Source organism: Cervus canadensis, chromosome 21, assembly GCF_019320065.1.
Source record: "Cervus canadensis isolate Bull #8, Minnesota chromosome 21, ASM1932006v1, whole genome shotgun sequence".
Classification (NCBI taxonomy): Eukaryota; Metazoa; Chordata; class Mammalia; order Artiodactyla; family Cervidae; genus Cervus; species Cervus canadensis.
The window spans coordinates 22332399-22350621 of NC_057406.1; the positions used below are offsets into that span (position 1 = coordinate 22332399).

The window sequence follows — 18223 nt, forward strand, 5'->3', positions numbered from 1 at the left end:
TCCGTCAATGAATATGAACTTGAGCAAACTCTGGAAGACATTGAAGGACAGGGAAGCCTAGTGTGTTCGTTGATGAGATCGAAAAGAGTCTGACTCAACTTAGCAACTGAACGACAGAGCCCCAGAAATCTTGTGTGATTTTTTTTGTTTTTTGTTCCTGTAACATATTTTAACAAAACTTGGATAACTTTAGACCCTGTATTATATACAGTCCTCTCAATCATTTCCATCTGGGTCCCCTTTCCAGGCATCTTTGCTCTGCTGTCTCGAACTTTCTAATCTAGTCTTCCACCCTCTCCCAGAACTTTTAATTCCATTCCACTCTCCTATGTGAAATCAGAGCATGAGCCTCAGAGAAGCAAAGTAAATCCTTCTCTCTTTGTTTTTACAGAAAAATCTGTATGGCAGAGGAATTCTGTGCTGGGAAAAGTTGCTTGTGATCATGGAAAATGATGTTTCTGATATGTAAAAAGAAGAACTATAAGGGGAAGAGTGTTGTAAGGGTAAACACCAGATATAGGATTTATTTAGCACAGAATCAAGGAAAGCCTGTCCGATTCTTTGTGATCCCATGGACTATACAGTCCATGGAATTCTCCAGGCCAGCATACTGGAGTGGGTAGCCTTTTTCTTCTCCAGGGAATCTTCCTAACCCAGGGATCGAGCCCAGGTCTCTCGCGTTGCCTGCGGATTCTTTACCAACTGAGCCACAAGGGAAGCCCAAGAATAATCGAGTGGGTAGCCTTATCCCTTCTCCAGAAGATCTTCCCCACCCAGGAATCCAACCGGGGTCTCCTGGATTGCAGTCGGATTCTTTACCAATTGAGCTATCAGGGAAGCCCATCTGCCTGCAACGCGGGAGAGCTGGGTTCAACCCCTGGGTCCAGAAGAGGCCCTGGGGAAGGGAATCGCAACCCACTCCAGTATTCTTGTCTGGAAAATCCCATAGACAGAGTAACCAGGCAGGATGCAGTCCACTGGGTCGCGGAGAGTCAGACACGACCTAGCGATTGAAAAACAAAAGGAGGGCTGACTGCAGACCCTGGGCATCAAGTCCTTCTGCTTTTGGCTCAGTTTCACAAGTCCTAACGTTTATATCCATCCTTTAAAAAAATATATATATATATACATATATATATATATATATGTACTTGTCAGCGAAGCCCCGCCTGCCTGGCCGGCTGGTGCAAATCCCGGGCAAACCCACAGCGGGGCGCCCACAACACGCCGCCGCCGCCGGAGAGAGCTAAAACTACGTTTCCCAGAATCCTGCGGTCCGCCGACCCACTTCCGGAGTTCGCGGACGACATGGCGGCGTCCGTGGAGCACGATTCTCCGGAAAGCATGGAGGAGCCCCAGACGGCGGTGGAGGAGGAAGAAACGAAAACGTTTAAAGACCTGGTAAGAGTGGATGATGCCAGCTTCCCTTTTTTCTTCCGGCGCCAGGCGCGGGCAGAGTCCGGTTGCCTTCCATCTAGGCCTGTGGTGTGCGGAAGCAGCCGGGGCCTAGCTCAGGTTTCCCCCCGGGTACCCGAGGCTCAGGTTCGGGACGAGGGCCCGCCCTCAACTCAGATTTTGGGTGGTGGGAGGGAGGCCGGGCCCGGGCCCATTCAGCTCCACTTGGTGTGGCAACGCTGTGTTTGTGCAAATATTGTCCAGTCCGACCTGTCCGATTTGGGTTTAGGATCCCGATGAGCCAGGTTTGAATTCTGACCCAGTCATTGACTAGATGCAAGTTATCTCGGTGCCTGACCTTCCACCTCTGTAAATTGAGGGTTATGATAAGTATCTCACGGAAGTGTGAATATTAAATGAAGTAACCCATCTAAAGAACTTGGCTTGGTCCCTGGTGAGTGGAAAGTGATGACAGCCTTGAGCTACTGTCCCAGTATTCAAAGTTAAGGAGACTGAGTCAGTTCAGTTCAGTTGCTCGGTCCTGTCCGGCTTTTTGCGACCCCATGGACTGCAGCATGCCAGGCCTCCCTGTCCATCACCAACTCCCGGTGTCTGCTCAAACTCATGTTCATTGAGTCGGTGATGCCATTCAACCATCTCATCCTCTGTCTTCCGCTTCTCCTCCCACCTTCAATCTTCCCCAACATCAGTCTTTTCCTATGAGTCAGTTCTTTGCATCAGGTGGCCAAAGTATTGGAGTTTCAGCTTCAGTATCAGTTCTTCCAATGAGTATTCAGGACTGATTTCCTTTAGGATGGACTGGTTGGATCTCCTTGCAGTCCAAGGGACTCTCAAGAGTCTTCTCCAACACCACAGTTCAAAAGCATCAATTCTTTGGCTCTCAGCATTCTTTATAGTCCACCTCTCACATCCATACATGACCACTGGAAAAACCATAGCCTTGACTAGACGGACCTTTGTTGGCAAAGTAATGTCTCTGCTTTTTAATATGCTGTCTAGGTTAGTCATAACTTTTCTTCCAAGGAGTAAGCGTCTTTTTAATTTCATGGCTGCAGTCACCATCTGCAATAAATACCTTTTGAGTCAAATGTAGGAAATGCACGTGTCACAGCAAGACTGCCCTGACAGCCCTTGAGTTGTGTGGGAGGCGAGTGTGTGTTGTTGTTTGTTAAACTGTATTTTTCTGAATTCTAAGGGTGTGACAGATGTGTTGTGTGAAGCCTGTGACCAGTTGGGATGGGCAAAACCCACGAAGATCCAGATTGAAGCTATTCCTTTGGCCTTACAAGGTAGGTTGGATAAGTATGTGGCCTGTTTCAGGCTCAGTGTAAAGTTGCACATACTCAGTTAAATACTTACCACATTTGAGAGCTATTGCTTTGCCTACTTCAAGTGAAATAAAGTATGTTCAGTAAAGATAAAAAGTTTGTGGCTTTTTGGCTTTTTAAAAAGTAATTCTGCGGTGTTAGTGAGCTTACCTTCTGCAAGGTGGTTTGTTGTCTTTGTCTTTCCAGTGTTTCTTTCTCAGTTTCTTCTGGTTCTTTTCCTTTGCCTTGCAGTGTTAATTCTATCTTCATCCTTTTTTTACCCTCACCTTAAACCTCTACTAAGATTTCTCATCCAGTCCTGAAGCTTTAATGCTGTCTGCATCAGTGAGTTTCAGCCAGTGCTTATGAGAATCACCTGTGGATCTTTTAAAACTCTAGTGATTTCTGGGCTCCAGCCTAGACCTCCTGAAGTGGAATTTCCAGGTGTGGGACCTAGTCATATATAGATATAAAACTTCATGGTTTACTCTGATGTGTGTGCCCCTGGGGTAGCACCATTGGTCTGATGCTCTTGCCTCCCACATCTGTATTTCTAGCTCATATTTTTTTGGATGAACTCCAAACAAGTTTGTCCAACTGGTTTTTAGATACTTCTTTCCAAGCTTACTGCAGGAATCTCAAGTTCCCTGTATCCAAACCAGAGTCTTTATTTTTCTCACCAGAACTAATTTCTCTGTAGCCTGTATCTCAGTTTATGGCCTTTGAGTTTCCTGAGGTAGAAACCTCTGTGCCAATCAGATTTTCTTTCGTTACTTTCTTTTATTTTTATTTTATTGAAATATAGTTTGATTTACAATGACTGTTCATTTTTGTTTTGTTACTTTCTGTCTCTCACTTCACCTGACCTCCGTTCAGGCTGTCATCATAGCTCCCCTCGTATCCTCTCTGAGGTCTCATTTTCCTGTGCTTTCCCCATTTTGGCCCTCGAGGTCACTTTAGAATGTAAGGAAGAGAGTCACGTTCAAGTTGCGTCAGGGATAATTTCTAGGTGAGGAATCCTCAGCAATCAAGTGTGGCGGTCATTACTTGAAGGAAACCTTTCCCCTGGGTGCTGGGACATTGATTCAGTGTCCTACTAGTCTCTGGCCCTGCCAAAGATTGCTGCCTTGGGGGCTACAGCGAACCTAAAGACAGTGGTTTTGGCTTGGGAATTAATTGCCAAATCTTCTCAATTATGGCTTGATTGGCAATAACAGACCAATCTTAAGGAATTACTTCTGGCATTCTTCCCTAAGGAGGAGCAGTATAAACAGCAATTACTGTTAAGCTCCTTGGCTTCTCCTTATGGCATCAGGCCTGGGGTTTATCTTTGTAAAGAGTCATGTCATGTTATGTGTTAGTCGCTCAGTCGTGTCCAACTCTTTGTGACCCTGGGACTTAGCCCACCAGGCTCCTCTGTCCATGGGATTTTTCGAGGCAAGAGTACTGGAGTGGGTTGCCATTTCCTTCTCCAGGGGATCTTCCCAACCCAGGGATAGAACCCAGGTCTCCCTCAGTGCAGGCAGCTTCTTTACCATCTGAGTCACCAGGGAAATCTTAAAGAGTGTTGATACTTAAAGGTCATAATACTCCCTGCCCAAAATCCTTCAGTTCCTCTGTCTTAAAGGAAGACATCAGAACTCCTTAGCATGGCTCTGGGTGTCCTCATCCTTCTCCTTTTTCCCCCTTGACTTCTGTGTTCTGGCCATGTTGTAATTCTCCCTCTCCTGACTCGTTCTGTGTTCTTTAAAGCCTCTTTCCTCACACGAGACTGTCCCCTCTTTGCTGACCTCCAGATTTAATTTGCTTGTCACCTCTGTCAGCCTTTCCTGACTTCTCCAAGCAGTAAGTTACTCCTTCCTTTTTTCACCCTGTCCTACAGGCACCTATCATATTCGTATGTATTGTGTATTTTACCTCTGGATTTTGAGCTTATTCAGGACAGAGACCATGTCTTCTGTCTGATCAACTTCTTCCTCCCCTCAATCATTCAAATATTTATTCATGGTCTGTGTTGTGCCCAGCATTTGGTCATATTTCCACCAATATGGAAATGGTGCAGGGAGCATTTCTTTGCTATTATGTATATTCTTTGTCTTTTAGGTCGTGATATCATCGGGCTGGCAGAAACCGGCTCTGGGAAAACCGGCGCCTTCGCTCTGCCCATTCTCAATGCATTGTTGGAGACACCCCAGCGTCTGTTTGCCTTAGTTCTCACCCCCACTCGGGAGCTGGCCTTTCAGATCTCAGAGCAGTTTGAAGCCCTGGGGTCTTCTATTGGGGTGCAGTGTGGTAAGTGTTGGGAGGAAAGGAATCTTCACAGTTTCTTCACAGGTTGCAAATGAATGTGAAAGAATGAAAGGAAGTGTTGTTAATAGAAGTTCATCGACCTAAAGAGCTGATTGGGTATGTTAGCTTCGGGGAAAGTTGTCATTGTAAGGGAAGAGAAATGAAAGTAGAAATCTGGCATTGACTTTAAAAGATGTTCAGGGCATTATGGAAACAAAATTAAGGATTTCTTTCTAATATTCTTTTTATTTCTGTAGCTGTCATTGTAGGTGGAATTGATTCAATGTCCCAATCTCTGGCCCTGGCCAAAAAACCACATGTAGTGATAGGTGAGTAACTGACATCGGTAAAAGGCACTGGTGAGGATGAATTTCAGAAAAATCTTCTGATGCTATGTGTAATTTATTTGTGCGGAAAGTGTTCAAAGAATGATAGTCTGTAACCCTGTTTAATGTTTTTTTTTTTGTTTCTTTTTTTTAAACTTCTGGAATTCTGGTTAGGAGGGGGCAGTCACTCCCTTTCTGTCCTTCTTCTTAAACATGTCCTCAACCTTTCTTGTTAGCAACTCCTGGCCGACTGATTGACCACTTGGAAAATACGAAAGGTTTCAACTTAAGAGCCCTCAAGTACTTGGTCATGGATGAAGCAGACCGAATCTTGAATATGGATTTTGAGACAGAGGTGAGCTCTCAATGTCTTTCCTCCAGCTCTCAATGTCTTTCCTCCTCTTAAAACTTCGCCCCGTTTCAAAGTCTGATTCATAGCTCACTTGCTTTTTAGAACACTTACCATTGTCAGTTAATTTAACATATCTGCTGCTTTTCTTTTTTACTGAAAGATGGTTGATTTAGAATATCATATTGCTTTTAGGAGTGCAGCATAGTGCTTCAGTATTTCTATGGATTATGCTCCATATACTCCATTTAAGATTATTACAGAATAATGACTCTGTGTCCCTGTGCTGGTACAATATATCCTTGTTGCTTTTACATTTAATCTAATTAATTTTGAAATTGAAGCACTATTGATTTACAGTGTTTCTGGTATATAGCAAAGTGATTCAGTTAGACGTATATCTTATGTGTGTATATGTATGTGTGTGTGTGTAGATGTTCTTTTCCCCATTCTATTCCATTATAGTTTCTTACAAGATATTGAAAATAGTTCCCTGTCCTATATAATAGGACCTTGTTGTTTATTTACTTTATACAAAGTAATTTGCATCTGCCAATCCCAAACTATTAATTTATCTCCCCCACTTCCTCTTGGTAACCTTAAGTTTGTTTTCTATGTCTGTGAATCTGTTTCATAAATAAATTAATTTGTACTGTTTTTTAGATTCCACATGTAAGTGATATCATAGGATATTTGTCTGACTTAGTATAATCTCTAGGTCTATCCATGTTGTTGCAGATGGCATTGTTTCATTTTTAATGGCTGAGTACTATTACATTGTATAATGTACCACCACTTTATCCCTCATCTGTTGATGGACATTTAGCTTGCTTTCATTTCTTGGCTATTATAAATAGTTTCAGCATCCTCTTTAGAATATAGCCTGACTTTTGAGGGGGAGATAGATTAGGAATTTAGGATTAACATATACAGACTATTATATATAAAATAAATAACAGGACCTACTGTATAGCACATGGACCTATATTCAGTATTTTGTAATAACCTGTGCTGGAAAAGGGGGCTTCCCTGGTGGTTCAGACGATAAAGAATCTGCCTGCAATGCAGGAAATGTCAGTTTGATCCCTGGGTTGGGAAGATCCCCTGCAGAAGGGAATGGCAACCTACTCCATTATTTTTGCCTGGAGAATTCCATGGGCAGAGGAGCCTGGCAGGCTACAGTCTATGGGGTCGCAAAGAGTCAGACACACAACTCACATACACGCACACATACACATACTGGAAAAGAATCTGAAAAAGAGTATATATGTGAATCACTTTGCTGTACACTTGAAATGGTGTAAATCAACTATACTTCAATTAAGAAACAAATAGTTGGGCAAAAAGCATATACATAATATATATAGTCTGACTTTGATTTTAGAGATAAGAAGTATCAAAACCAGATTTTCTTTTCCATTTCATTTGATTTCGACCTCTTTTATCTTTTCTTTGACAAGAAGTTCTTCATAATTTACTTAGTTGATTAATGCTTATTCTTTCCTTTTCTCTTAGGTTAGCTGTACTGTACTGATTTAAAGTGTTCTTTTCTCTGATTAGCATTATTTTTTGATAGCATCGGGTGTGCTACCTGATAGCATATATTCAGTAAGTTCTAGCCGAATTGAATCGACGGTTTGAGTTCTCACATCCCCACTGTGATGTATTTAGTTTGTGATCCCTCATCTCCTTCACGAAATACATTTGCAGGTGTCCGGTGTAAATGTCACTTTGATCCTTTGCTTTTTCTGCCTCAGGTTGACAAGATCCTCAAAGTGATTCCCCGAGATCGGAAAACATTTCTCTTCTCTGCTACGATGACCAAGAAGGTGAACTTTTCTAGGAGTTCTCTTTTCTTCTTTATAAGAATCGATAAGTAGAAACAGTCCCAGTAACAACAATAAAAACAGAGCACTTAGGAATCAACGTACTAATCTAGGTGTCCTTTCTCCAGGTGCAAAAACTTCAGCGAGCGGCGCTGAAGAACCCTGTGAAATGTGCTGTCTCCTCCAAGTATCAGACAGTTGAGAAGTTGCAGCAGTATTATCTTTTTATTCCTTCCAAGTTCAAGGTAGAGTGTTTACTCTGATCATTCCTGCCTCTCCCTCTCCTCCTTCACCACAGTGTCTGAAAGTGTCAGCTCTTGATTAGCTAAGTGCTGTGTGTTTTAGAGTTCATGCCGTGTTTACATTTATCACTGAAAATGCCGAGCATTCCGGGAATTCACAATGTATTAAACCAGAGTAATGAAGTCATGATATAATCCCTTCCTAACCCCGTCCTTGAGGTAGTTTTTCTTTGGTCTGCTTATTATGTGGCTTTTTTGTGGGCAGCGGACCCTAGTCTTGTCCTCTGATGTCAGGGCTTTGCCTGCTTGCTGAGCCCAGATCTCCTTGTGCCCGGTGTCAGGCTGTGTGTGTTACTCATGGTTCTCAGAGATGATAATGATAAAGCTGATTAAGGGGTGCAGGGCTTCCAGCTGAGGGTCTGGGAAATTGGGAAGCAGCTAGAGACTTAGTCTTTTACGTGGTTTATATGCCCAGGACTCTGACTTGCTTCCAGGTTCAGTTACATATATTGTTTTGGCTTTATGACGTAGGATACCTACCTGGTTTATATTCTGAACGAATTGGCCGGGAACTCCTTTATGATATTCTGCAGCACCTGTAACAACACTCAGAGGACAGCTCTGCTACTCCGAAATCTTGGATTCACCGCCATTCCCCTCCACGGACAGATGAGTCAGGTAACTATCCTTCATTAGTGGTGGCATGAGAAAGATAAACCTCACAGCAGGACGTTTCTGCAGTAGCAGCGTGTGACACTGATGCATCTTTCCGTAGTTGTCCTGGTATTACAGGCTTTAAAGTGTTGCTGTCCATGCTGCTTCCTCCTTTCAGGAGAGCAGGAGGCTCCAGTTAGAATATTCCACAGGTAGTTGTCTGGTATGGAAGCTGTAGAGTTGATTTATGCAGCATGTGTGCATGCTAAGTCGGTTCAGTTGTGTCAGACTCTGTGTTACCCCATGGACTGTAGCCTGCCAGGCTCCTCTGTTCATGGGATTCTCCAGGCAAGAGTACTGGAATGGGTCGCCATGCCCTCCTCCAAGGGGTCCTGGAGGAGGTCTCTTACATCTCCTGCATTGGCAGGCAGGTTCCTTACCACTAGCACCACCTGGGAAGCCCGATTTGTTCTGCTCTTGTGGTGAATTATTTCCCAGTTACCTTTCTGTCATGTTTAACAATGTTTTATGTTAATATTTTCCAGTTTTAGTCTGAGACCTTTTTTTTTTTTTAATTGCATCCATGTTTCCTTTTGACCTGTGAAGCCCAGTTAGACTGAAGGGGAAACATCATTTTAAACATTACTTTCTTGGTTCTTGTATCTATTTAATGTGTCTAGTTTGTGTGTCTTGGATTTCCAAGATTCCTTAGATTTTCAAGATGAAAATTCTTACCGTTTCTTTTCATTGTTTCAGAGCAAGCGCCTGGGGTCCCTTAATAAATTTAAGGCGAAGGCTCGTTCCATTCTTCTAGCAACTGATGTTGCAAGCCGTGGTTTGGACATACCCCATGTGGATGTAGTCGTTAACTTTGACATTCCTACTCATTCCAAGGTGAGTATTGTTGCTGACCTGACTTTCTTGCCCAAAATATCTTTCTTTTCTTTTTCTTTGTCCTTCCCTTCTCCTTTCTTTTCTTCTTCTCTAATTCTCTTTCTCCCGCCTTTCTTTTCTTTTTTTTTGAATTGAGGTGTAATTGACATGTAGCATTATATTAGTTTCAGGTATAAAATGTGATGATTTAGTATTTCTATATATTGCAAAATGGTCACAGTAAGTCTAGTTAACATCTGTCACCATTCATAGTTGCACTTTTTTTTTTGATGAGAACTTCTAAGATATTTTCCCTTAGCAACTTTCAAATGTGCAGTACCGTGTTTCTAATTCTTGTCCGCATGTTGTACATTACATCCCCATGACTTACTTATTTTATAATTGACATCTGTACCTTTTGACCTCCTTTACCCATTTCACATACACCCATCCCTGCTTCTGGCAACCACCAAACCGGTTTTTTGTATCTGTGAGCTCAGTTTTTTTGTTATTGTTAGATTTCACATATAAGTGAGATCTCTGTATTTGTCCCTGTCTAACTTATTTTACTGAGTCAAATACCTTCAAGATCTAGCCAATTTTGTCACAAACAGGAAGGTGTCATTCATTTATATGGCTGAATAATATTCCATTGTATCCAAAGTATATTTCTTTATCATCTGAAACATCAGAGAAGCCCCCAAAGTGTATTTCTTAATGAACGTTTTTTGTCTTCCTTTAGTTACAATATTGGGGGGGGTGTGTGTGTGTCCTTGATTAGTTAAGTATCAGAAATTAGGAAACTCTTGATCTGTTCATTCTCCTCATCTTGCACATGCCTGTGGATGTGATATTAATGAACGTGAAGGAAGGAACCCAGGAGTGGGGCAAGATGCTCACCATCAGAGGAGCAGATGTACCACATGCTGACCTCTGCTGGGCTAACTGATAAGAAATGGCAGCTTGTGGTCCTCAGCGATCCCAGGGTTTCTCAGCCTGGGCACCATTAACATCTCAGGCCAGGAGTTCTCTGTTGTGTGGCTGTCCTCTGCACTGTAGGACGCTTAGCATTCCTGACCCCTACCCACAGGTGACTTTGTGACCACAAGGTATGTTTCTAGACAGTTCATCAGTGCTCCCTGGAGAGGACAAAACTGCCCCCATTTGAGAACAACTAGTGTGTCTTGACTTTGTATTAAACTGCTGTAGACAAGTTGCTCTCGCGTAGGATTTTCACAGTAACTCTGGGTTTGGCAGTGTGTTTGTGCCCCTGTCTTATAGACAGAAACCATGGTTCAGAGAGGTTCTGGGACTTGCAGAGAGTTGTGTTGTTGGTTGGGATGGGGAGAGGCAGAGCTGTGACCCAGGTCTACCTCTCGACCCAGGCGGTTTTCCTCTATCTGTGACTGTGTCCGTGGAGATGTGCTTTGTGGATTTCCCTTTCTATAAAAGAAAGGAAAAAGGGGGAGGGGGGTCAGTTTTGTGCTGTGAGGAGAATTAAAAAAGTGAAGCAGATGTATCTCAATGGATTGCCAGTGTGTTTCTCCACGTTCTAGGAGAGATCTGTTTTCTTTCAAAGGCTGGCAGGAAGACTTTACATACACAGTTTTAATTCATATTCCAGCTGACTCAGAGTTACTTGCCCTTTGTGTTTCAGGATTACATCCATCGAGTGGGTCGGACGGCTCGAGCTGGGCGCTCTGGAAAGGCTATTACCTTTGTCACACAGTAAGTGACCCGACTTCAGGGCAGAGCAATGTAGAGAAAGGAGCAGAACCCTGGGGCCAACTCACTTGGAACCTGACTTCACCTTTTACTGTAACAGGCACTAAGCCTTCCTCATCCCACCTTCATCATTTGTAAAATGGCAATAGTAATACCAGCCTTGCAGGGTTTTAATGAAGACTGAAGACGTATATGTAAAGAGCCTAAACTCTATTGCATGTGTGTAGCGGATTACTTGGTGTATAAAAGCACATACACCAAAATCCTGTTATTTCTTTTTTTTTTTTTTCATTTATTTTTGTTAGTTGGAGGCTAATTACTTTACAATATTGTAGTGGTTTTTGTCATACATTGACTTGAATTAGCCGTGGATTTACATGTATTCCCCATCCCGATCCCCCCTCCCACCTCCCTCTCTGCCCGCTCCCTCTGGGTCTTCCCAGTGCACCAGGCCCCTGTTATTTCTTTTAACGTCTGGAGCCAGAGAACAGTGACCATTCCCTCAGCTCACCATATTACAATAGCTGTTCTTCAGATTTTGTTTTTAAAGGAACAGACAGCCATGTGTCCTAGGCTCTTCTGGGAGTCAGGGATGTGGTGGGTGGTTTTCTGCTGGGCTGTGCACAGCAGGTTGCATTTAATCAATATTCTGAAAAGGAGTAAGAGGTTTGATATTACTGAAAACTGTGACTCCTGTTGTGTCGTCGTTTTGGGACGGACAGACGGACGTGTACGTTGTCAGCCAGCCAGAGCCGTATCAGCTTTCCTTCCTCAGGTACGACGTGGAGCTCTTCCAGCGTATAGAGCACTTGATTGGGAAGAAACTGCCTGTCTTTCCAACCCAGGACGACGAAGTCATGATGCTGACAGAACGTGTAACTGAGGCCCAGAGATTTGCCCGAATGGTATGCATCTCTTTGTTTATTTTTGGCTCTGCTGGGTTTTCATCATTGCACGGGCTTTCTCTAGTTGCAGCGAGCCGAGGCTACTCTCTAGTTGCGATGCCAGGGCTTCTCACTGTGGCGGCTTCTCTTGTTGCTGAGCATCGGCTGTATGGTGCACGAGCCTCAGCAGCTGTGATGCACGGACTCTAGAGCACAGGCTTAGTAGTTGTGGCGCAGGGGCTTAGTTGCTCTGAGGCATGTGGGGTCTTCCCGGACCAGGATCGAAACCGTGTCTCCTGCACTGGCAGGCAGATTCTTGACCATGGACCCACCAGGGAAACCCATGCAATGCCTTTTCTCACCAGCTTCTATGCAACTTATCTTAACTGTGTGCAAGACACTTTATCATGTTAATCTGCAATAAATGTTATTATTTTATTCTAAGTGTAAGATGAGTATACTAAAGCATAGAGATGCAGGCAGTTTGCTTTCAACCCTGTAATTAAATGGTCAAATCAGGGTTTGGACTGTCTGATCACAGTGACCACATTCATTCCCAGCTACTGTTCGCTTTTCACTTGAGACAGGAAAACCTTTGAACTTGAGATGAGAAGACGCAGCTGTGAGCTGTGAGTCACGACAAGGTGTCTGACCGCTCAGTCAGTCCCTCACCTGTAGATGAGGAAGAGTAGTTACCTTGGAGACAGGGTTTCTGAGCACCAGATAAGCGGAGGTGGACAGTGTAGTTCCTGAGAGCATCTGTAGGTGGAGCAGTGGAGACAGGAGGGCCTAGAGGAGAGCACTTGCCTCTTCTCCCAGGAGTGCTGCTCTGAGGGGCCAAGAGACTTAGTTCATGGGGCGCTTTCTGAGTAGCTGGGCTATGGGCTTGTTTTTCAGCCCACATGGAAGTTTTGGTGTTTTTGTTTATAAAAAATTTGATATGCATTGGAAAACATTTTTTAGAAAATACAGAAAGGATTAAAATAGTGAAACACATAAGCCACCCCCCACAGAAAACCATTGATTACATTTGGCTGTTTTTCTTTCTTTCGCCATAATGAGACTTTATCCAATTTGTATATGACTTTATCTGAATGTGTTTTGTTTTTTCTGTTTCAACTAATTGAGATTCATGTGATCACGTTTTTTCTTTCACATTTTAAACTCTATTCAAAAAAACTTCATCTAGGCTGCATATTAGCACTCATTTGATTCAGTTACCAAACTTGCCTAAACATGGTGGCAGCACTGATTTCTTAGAGTCACTGAAAGTTCCTTAACTGCCTTTTGAATTGGCAAGGGAAGTCAGATTATGTGTTCTAGGCAATTAGTAGTCTGAAGAGGATGAATTCAGTTTTTTTTTTTTTAATTCAGTTTTTTTAAAATGGCACCACTTGTAGGTTTTAGAGACTGTTACCTAGGTGCTAGCACCTTAAAATTCTCATGGCATCCCTTCTTCATGATCTGTTACGAATATATAACATGCTTTCCATTGATATGTGTTCATGCTTTTCCCAGTTTTATATATTTTAGTTAATGACTGTGTCGAGCATCCTACTATGTACAGCTTTGCACACTTGTTTCCTTAGGATAAATTCCTAGAAGTAGAATCAATTGTTGAGCGGAGAATGCACAGTTCAGATTCATACAGAATGCCCAGTTGCTCCCCAGGAAAGCTATAGCAGCTTACACGATGTATGTGACATTGTATGGGGGACAGTGTCTGTGCCTGCCCCCTGCCTGACCAGTTCTAGATATTACTACTCTTAAATCTTTGCTAGTCTGCCATATGAAAATAGTAGCTTCCTGTTTTCATTTTTCTGTCTTTGTTGAGTAGTTAGATTAACGATTTTGTATATTGGGATTTTGGTTTTATTTCTTTGCTAATGTGAGGTATTGGGAGTTACTTAGGGTTTGTTTGTTTGTTTTTAATAAATGAATTCTCTAATTTATCAAGATTTTATTTATTTATCTAGCTTGCCAGCTACGCCAGGTTTCTTAGTTGCAGCATGTGGGGTCTGTTAATAGTTCCCTGACCAGGGATCCAGCCGAGCCCCCTGCATGGGAAGCAGGGAGTCTTAGCCACTGGGCCGCCAGGGAAGGTCAGGGTTTGATGTGATGGAGCGGAGACCGGGACGTGTTTCCCTCGGTGACAGTGGTCACGATCAGCCCCGTCCTTTCTGTCCGTTGCAGGAGCTAAGGGAGCACGGGGAGAAGAAGAAGCGCTCGCGGGAGGACGCTGGGAACAACGACGACACGGAGGGCGCGATCGGCGTCAGGAACAAGGTGGCTGGAGGGAAAATGAAGAAACGGAAAGGCCGTTAATCCCTTTTGTAAGGACTTGATTTCCGCCTTCGGTTCTGTGGAGGGGATTGAAGGAGCGAACGGGACCTCTTCCTCAGGCCGAAGTCCGCCGGCACTGTGTCCAGGCGGCCCGGCTCATACGGTGCTGGGCCCCCTTCGTGTGTCCGAGCATTGCTGCTGTGGGATGTCACAGTGCTGGTGTCGAGACTCCGACTGGCCTTCCACTGTGGTTACTCGTTCCTGGCATGAGGAGCATACGCTCTCCAGTCCCCTCACACCCTTCACACCGACCTGTGCTTTTTTCAGCTGCAAGTCAAGGACTGGGCTAATGCAGCTCTCAACCTGTCATTGTAAAGGAAAGGGATGTTTATACCTAAAAGACAGTGGTACTTACTCAGTCTCAGCGTGTGTTTCATGACTCTGAGTGGGAAATAGTAAATTCAAATATTATTATAAAAAAAATTCAGACTCCTTGAAGACCTTATTGTGTTAAAAGACTTCTAGAAGACGACGTTGCTGTGCGTGGACTTTCTCTAGTTGCGGGACTACTAGCATGGACTGCTCTTCATTGCAGTGCACCGCTTTCTCACTGCCGGGGCTTCGCCTGCTCTGGAGCGCTGGCTCCAGGTGCCCGGCTTCCGCAGTTTCACCTCATGGGCTCAGTAGTTGTGGCACATGGGCTTAGTTGCTCCAAGGCATGTGGAATCTTCTAGACCAGGGATCAAACCTGTGCCCCCTACATTGGCAGGCAGATTCCTAACCCACTGTGCCACCAGGGAAGCCTTCCATGTACATCTTAATGGAAAGTGCATGTTGTGTTTCTTGAAGTGTTTAGTAAGAAGTGAAAAGTAGATGTCAGTAAAATTCTCTGTGGGAATCAAGTGTGGACTGTTGACTGCAGGAAGATCTTTGTAAATATGGGGGGTGGGTTGCCCCCCACTGGGGGCTAATTCTCCATTATTGTATTTCCTGTTGGGACTCTCCAGAGCAGCTTAGATAATGGTAGCTCTGTCTCCCTCTGAGCCAGTGGATAAAAGCCAATGTATGATTGCTATTTCAGCTCAGTGGAACACTTTAGAAGCAGGCTGAATCTGAATCAGGTTGTGGGTGGTGGGATTCCCTGGTAGCTCAGATGGTAAAGAGTCTGCCTGCAGTGCTAGAGACCCAGGTTTGATCCCTGGGTCAGTAAGATCCCCTGGAGAAGGAAACGGCAACCCACTCCAGTATTCTTGCCTGGAAAATCCCATGGATGGAGGAACCTGACAGGCTATAGTCCATGGGGTCATAAAGAGTCAGACACGACTAAGCGACTTCACTTTGTGAATGTTGTGTAAGAAGAAATGAATTGTTATGAAGAAATCTGAACTTTTTAAATAGGATCCCAAACCTAGGGTCTGTGGACCCCTCAGGTACATGCATATTTCTGCAGAGACTAAAAAGGGTAGAAACCGTCTAAAGCTTAGCTGCTTTTTTTGAAGTACTTTTTAGAGTATGCTTTGCTAGGTTGGGAAGATGGGCCACTAAGGGAAGAAAGGTGGATGCTGTGTCTTCAGGCATATTGGTGGGTCCAGACCATAAACTAGAGTCTCAGACAACAAGTAGAGATAATACTTGTGAAGGGCAGCAGGCACAGAAATGAACGTGATCCAGGTGTAAATGGGGACGAAGCTGTGGGTTTGTATCACTAATCAAGCTTTTCTTCATGCTCCCTGTCCTCCAAGGCAAGCTTGTGAAGTCTTGAGTCTCCTGGGGCTCCTGTAACAGTGAGTTTCCCTGGTGGCTCAGATAATAAAGACTCTGCCTGCAATGTAGGAGACCCAGGTTCGATCCCTGGGTTGGGAAGATTCCCTGGAGAAGGAAATGGCAACCTACTCCAGTGTTCTTGCCTGGAGAATTCCACGGACAGAGGAGCCTGCTGGGCTACAGTCCACGGGGTCACAGAGTACAATGTATGTGTAACAAAGTACCACAGAGGGGGGCTTAAAAGAACAACAGTTTGTTGGGTCAGAGTTCTATAATCTAGAAGTCCAGGATCAAGATGTCACCAGGGCCATGTTGCATCTGAAACCTCTTGAGAAGGGTCTGTCCTTGCCTCTTCTAGCTTCTGATGGTTGATGGTGGTCCTTGGCTCGTGAAAACATAGCTCCAGTCTCTGCCCCCGTCTTCACATAACGTTCCCTTTTGTGTGTCTTTGCTTTTATATGGCCTTCTTGTAAAGATGCAGTAGTTGAATTTAGTTGTTTTTAGTTGCTAAGTTGTATCTGACTCTTTGTGACCCCATGAACTGCAGCACACTAGGCTTCCCTGTCCCTCATTATCTCCTGGAGCTTGCTTAAACTGTCCATTGAGTTGTTGATGCCATCCAACCATCTCATCCTCTGCCACCCACTTCTCTTGCCCTCAATCTTTGCCATCATTGGAGATTTAGGTCACACCCTACTCCAGTATGACCTCGTCTTGACTCATTATATTTACAAAGACCCTGGTTTCAAATAAGGTCACATTCTGGCATTCCATGTAGACATGGATTTTGGGGAAACACTTCAACCCAGTACAGACTGTCTTTCTGGACTGCTACATTTTGGGGGGGTTTAAGATTGTATTGTGGAATACAACTGGTAGATAGAGTTAATTACAAAGAAAGTGGAGAAAAGACAAGAAGTAGCTTCCCCAGTGGCGCAGTAGTAAAAATCCACCTGACAATGCAGGAGATGTGGGCTCAATCCCAGGGTCAGGAAGATCCCCTGGAGGAGGGAATGGCTACCCATTCCAGTATTCTTGCCTGGGAAAACTCATGGACAGAGGAGCCTGGTGGGCTACAGTCCATGGAGTTGCAGAGTCAGACACTACTGAGTATGCGTGCACACAAGTCTTCAGAAATGGTAAGATGGCTGGAAGTACAGAAATTTACAATGGCATCTTTTTAAATGTAAATTGTCTTTGCAGTCAAGGTCCCAAAGTGTCTAGCTTTAGAAGTGGGGAAGGTGTCTAGCCTTTCTTCTAGTCCCATCTTGGTATAATTTCTTAGTTTTGCTTTCCTGATTTAGGACACTGAGGGCTTTAAAATAATCAACCATCTTGCCCCGCGTCCCAGTTGCAATCAATTCCCACACCTAACTTATATGACTTAGAGGGATTATTTTGCAGTAGTCAGTGATGCTGCCCCAGAGAAAATTCTCCCTTATTTTTCATCTGAATCATAGTGCCACTTTATACAGTATTCATTGTATCATGATTTCATGATACTAACCAGCCTGGTTTTACTTCCTTCCTCTGTGCTGAGCCAAAGTGAGATGAGGAAAGTATCTTTACCTTATGAAGGGAGGGGTCTTAGGATCCCAAACAAAGCTATGCTTTTCCCAGCAGTCATGTATGGATGTGAGAGTTGGACCATAAAGAAGGCTGAACGCTGAAAAATTGATGCTTTCAAATTGTGGTGCTCGAGAAGACTCTTTAAAGTCCCTTGGACAGCAAGGAGATCAACCCTGAATATTGATTGGAAGCACTGATGCTGAGGCTGGAGCTCCAATACTTTGGCCACCTGATGTGAAGAGCTGACTCATTGGAAAAGATCCCCATTGCTGGGAAAGATTAAGGGCAGGAGGAAAAGGGGACAACAGAGGATGAGATCGCTGGATGGCATCACTGATTCAATGGACATGAGTTTGAGCAAACTCCAGGAGGTAGTGAAGTACAGGGAAGCCTGGTGTGCAGCAGTCCATGGGGTCACAAAGAGTCAGACACGACTTAGACGCTGAACAACAACATAGGATCCCAGTGCTGGGTTTTCAGCTGAGTAGGTGGTTCTAGGCTTAAAGCAGGCCCAGAATTCCAGGCTCTCTGGAATTTAAGGGCAGTCTGAGAGGATTCTAGAAGTTGTTGGGAGGGATCTAGACTCAACTAGATGATGGTGATTATTTTCTCAGTCCTTCAAAAATACGATGAAGGACTTCCCTGGTGGTCCAGTGATTGAAAATCCACCTTCCAATGTAGGGGACACAGGTTTGAGCTCTGATCAAGGAAATAAG

At 44.0% G+C, this 18223-nt stretch overlaps 1 protein-coding gene across 1 annotated transcript; it reads left to right on the plus strand.

Annotated features, from left to right (window-relative positions):
- Positions 1-1259: 1259 nt before the first annotated feature.
- On the plus strand, positions 1260-15646 carry DDX47 (DEAD-box helicase 47). The gene is made up of 12 exons (XM_043440996.1): positions 1260-1401; positions 2612-2705; positions 4827-5015; positions 5270-5341; positions 5575-5693; positions 7445-7516; positions 7642-7758; positions 8287-8433; positions 9166-9303; positions 10940-11010; positions 11783-11912; positions 14085-15646. The coding sequence occupies exons 1-12, from the start codon at positions 1309-1311 to the stop codon at positions 14214-14216; spliced, it is 1374 nt and encodes a 457-aa protein (XP_043296931.1). The 5' UTR covers positions 1260-1308; the 3' UTR covers positions 14217-15646.
- Positions 15647-18223: the final 2577 nt, after the last annotated feature.

Bases quoted from the DNA above. Each gene is read 5' to 3' on its own strand.
- DDX47 (XM_043440996.1), top strand. From the start codon at position 1,309: ATGGCGGCGTCCGTGGAGCACGATTCTCCGGAAAGCATGGAGGAGCCC. The intron at 5,016-5,269 runs GTAAGTGTTGGG...TTATTTCTGTAG, and splicing joins TTCTATTGGGGTGCAGTGTG to CTGTCATTGTAGGTGGAATT. The intron at 5,694-7,444 runs GTGAGCTCTCAA...TTTCTGCCTCAG, and splicing joins ATATGGATTTTGAGACAGAG to GTTGACAAGATCCTCAAAGT.